This window comes from Triticum dicoccoides, chromosome 1A (assembly GCF_002162155.2).
Source record: "Triticum dicoccoides isolate Atlit2015 ecotype Zavitan chromosome 1A, WEW_v2.0, whole genome shotgun sequence".
Lineage (NCBI taxonomy): Eukaryota > Viridiplantae > Streptophyta > Magnoliopsida > Poales > Poaceae > Triticum > Triticum dicoccoides.
Genome location: NC_041380.1, coordinates 285,295,121 through 285,297,924, shown reverse-complemented (window position 1 = coordinate 285,297,924; position 2,804 = coordinate 285,295,121). Strand labels below are relative to the sequence as shown.

Here is a 2,804-nt window from a genome sequence, read left to right as displayed (position 1 = left end):
ATGCCGAAGAAGTCTTGTATACATAGGCTTCTTGACGATCGCATTCACATTGGTCTAACGGTTGTGCCCTACATAACGCCAGTCACACCCATGCAATTGCGCGGGAAACCACATAGTTTTCAGCAACGGAAAATCCTTAAACCCTAAAAGGGCCCTCCAGGAGAACTCAATTATGGAAGGAAATAAATAGTTGGCTGAATTAATTTTCAGCCATCCCACAAAAAAAAGAATTAATTTTCAGCCAAAGAAAACAACGCCTTCCCCCCTAAAAAAATTAAAAAAATCGGCTGCTCCGCCAATAGGCGAACGAAATCGGCAACAACAAGCACACGCAGCCGCGTCCCGACGCGCTGCATCTCCAGCAGGCATCACGTTTGACACGTTCCCGTCGCTCTTAAATACCCCGCCGCGAGTGACATCCCGCTATAGCTAATCCCCGGCCGTCCCATCTCCTCTCACACAGGCGGCGCGCCGGCCGCCGCAGGGAGGAGGATAGGAGGACGGTGAGTTTGGATCGGTTCATGGGGAGAGCGCCGTGCTGCGAGAAGGACGGTCTGAAGCGGGGCGCGTGGAGCCCCGAGGAGGACCAGCGGCTGGCCGACTACATCGCTCGGCATGGCCACCCCAACTGGCGCGCCCTCCCCAAGCACGCAGGTGAGTTCCGCATCTTGCTGACGGCGACGACGGATTCCCTCTTGGGGTCGGTGATTACCGCCGATTACTATCATTGTTGGTGTTGCTGCAGGGCTTCTGCGGTGCGGGAAGAGCTGTCGCCTGCGGTGGGTCAACTACCTCAGCCCGGACATCAAGCGGGGCAACTTCACCGCCGACGAGGAGGACCTCATCATCCGCCTCCATCAGACCGTCGGCAACAGGTTGAATAATCTTTTTTTTTTTCATTTTTATCCTTTTTGCGAAAAAAATCATTTTTATCTACATAATAAAACCGTGAAATATCATTACCTTTTTTGAGAAAAATGAAATATTATTAATTGTACTCCATACATTGCCTTCATGGTTATCCAATTTGGGTCATTCCTAGTAGACCTGAGCCAGCCTAGAAATTGCTATAAACATTTAACTGTCTTGCCAGCCTACAACTTGTTGTGGGCCTAGTCAGTAAAAGATGCATCATCTTTCTGAAATTTCAGGTACGGTCCTATCATTTGATTGGTGACGGCCATAGCCTCATCGGAGCAATACTCCAAAGAAGACAAAAGCGTTCACGATTACTTTAAAACTCAACTTAAGATCAATCTTTTTTTCTCAAAGCCCCCACATGCAAGTAAACCAATCCAAAGCTCGAAAGCCGCCATAGATTCCATCTCGTTTGGCCTTTAACGGTGGCCAGTGGAGTGGCTGATGCATATCAACACCGGTGTATTTTCATATAGATGCAGCAGCGGCAGCGGCAGCGGCAGCACCATCTCCCGGCCACCACTTCTGCTGGACCACACTCTGTCCAAGAGTCCAGGCTACTCCTGAGCCCCTCCATTAATCCTTATTCAATCGCACATGATCGATCAGTACCCCAGTTGCTGAATTCAAGAGCATTTGTAAATTACATGTAGGAGGAGGAGAAGTTGTGCTTCAGATTAAACCATCTCTACGCTTTTCGAAAGGAAAAAAAACATCTCCGCGCTGTGCATTGGGAATCAAATCTTTGAAGTATCTGAGGCTTGCATGCAGTTGATGAAGATTTTTTAAACAGTTGCAGCTCTGAATTTTAATTTTTTTCAACAGGTGGTCCGTGATAGCTGCGCAGCTGCCCGGGCGCACTGACAACGAGATCAAGAACGTCTGGCACTCGCACCTCAAGAAGAGGCTGGAGGACGGCCTGAAGCCAGCCGCCGATCACGACGCCGGCGGCAGTGGCCGGCAGAAGTCACGCAAGCAGGCCAAGGCTAGGAGCGCCACCGTCGACGCTCGTAAGCGGCAGAAGTCGCCGCAGGGGCAGTCGAGCAGCAGCTTGACGTGCTCCACGGTGACCGAGTCGGCGGCGGCGGTGTCATCCTCGCCGAGCGATAACGCCACCATCACAGGAGCGAGCCACGGCCACCAGCTCGTGAAAGAGGACACCTCCAGCTCGGAGGCGGTCACTGACAACAGCTTCTTGTCTTCAACAGACGTGACGGGAATGATAGACCTCGGTGCCACGGACGAGGATCTGAGCCTGGCGATGAGCTCATCATCGAACTGGAGCGATGACCAGGACTTCTGGATCAAGATGCTGCAGGAGGGCGGAGACATAATAGACTTGCCAGAGTTGTAACAGTTGGAAATTAAGCTTGATTAGCTACAGTACTGTAGTTTTTTCTCCTCTTTTTACCTCCCTTCTTCGGGTGAGAAATTGAGGCGCCTTCACCTTCTTGACGAGGGAAACAGAATCAATACCAGTCGGCAGTCGCAACCATTTTTTTTATCTACCATAAGAATAAATCAGATGCAGCCGTATTACCCACAACTATTTGCCAATTCTTGCCTTTCTGCACTAGTTAACTAGTACTCCCTCCATCCGAAAATACTTATCATCAAAATAAATAAAAAGATATGTATGTAGAACTAAAATACATCTAGATACATCCCCTTTTATCCATTTTAATGACAAGTATTTTCGGACGGAGAAAGTACTACCTCAGTCCTCCTTTATTAGTCTCCTCATATTTTAGTCAGATTTTGATCATGATTTTAAGTACTCCCTCCGTTCACTTTTGTACGACGTTTTAGACATTAGAGGGAGTAATAAACATAAGTTATATGTAACAAAAATAATATTGTTGAATCCAACATTGGTAGTCAAAGCA

At 48.5% G+C, this 2,804-nt stretch overlaps 1 protein-coding gene across 1 annotated transcript; it reads left to right on the top strand.

Moving 5' to 3' along the window:
- The first annotated feature begins 521 nt into the window (after positions 1-521).
- LOC119282869 (transcription factor MYB4-like) lies at positions 522-2,352 on the top strand. Its single transcript, XM_037562906.1, has 3 exons — positions 522-654; positions 746-875; positions 1,744-2,352. Exons 1-3 carry the CDS (start codon positions 522-524, stop codon positions 2,270-2,272), a joined length of 792 nt encoding a protein of 263 aa, XP_037418803.1. The 3' UTR covers positions 2,273-2,352.
- Positions 2,353-2,804: the final 452 nt, after the last annotated feature.

Bases quoted from the DNA above. Each gene is read 5' to 3' on its own strand.
- LOC119282869 (XM_037562906.1), top strand. From the start codon at position 522: ATGGGGAGAGCGCCGTGCTGCGAGAAGGACGGTCTGAAGCGGGGCGCG. The intron at 655-745 runs GTGAGTTCCGCA...GTGTTGCTGCAG, and splicing joins CGCCCTCCCCAAGCACGCAG to GGCTTCTGCGGTGCGGGAAG. The intron at 876-1,743 runs GTTGAATAATCT...TTTTTTCAACAG, and splicing joins CATCAGACCGTCGGCAACAG to GTGGTCCGTGATAGCTGCGC.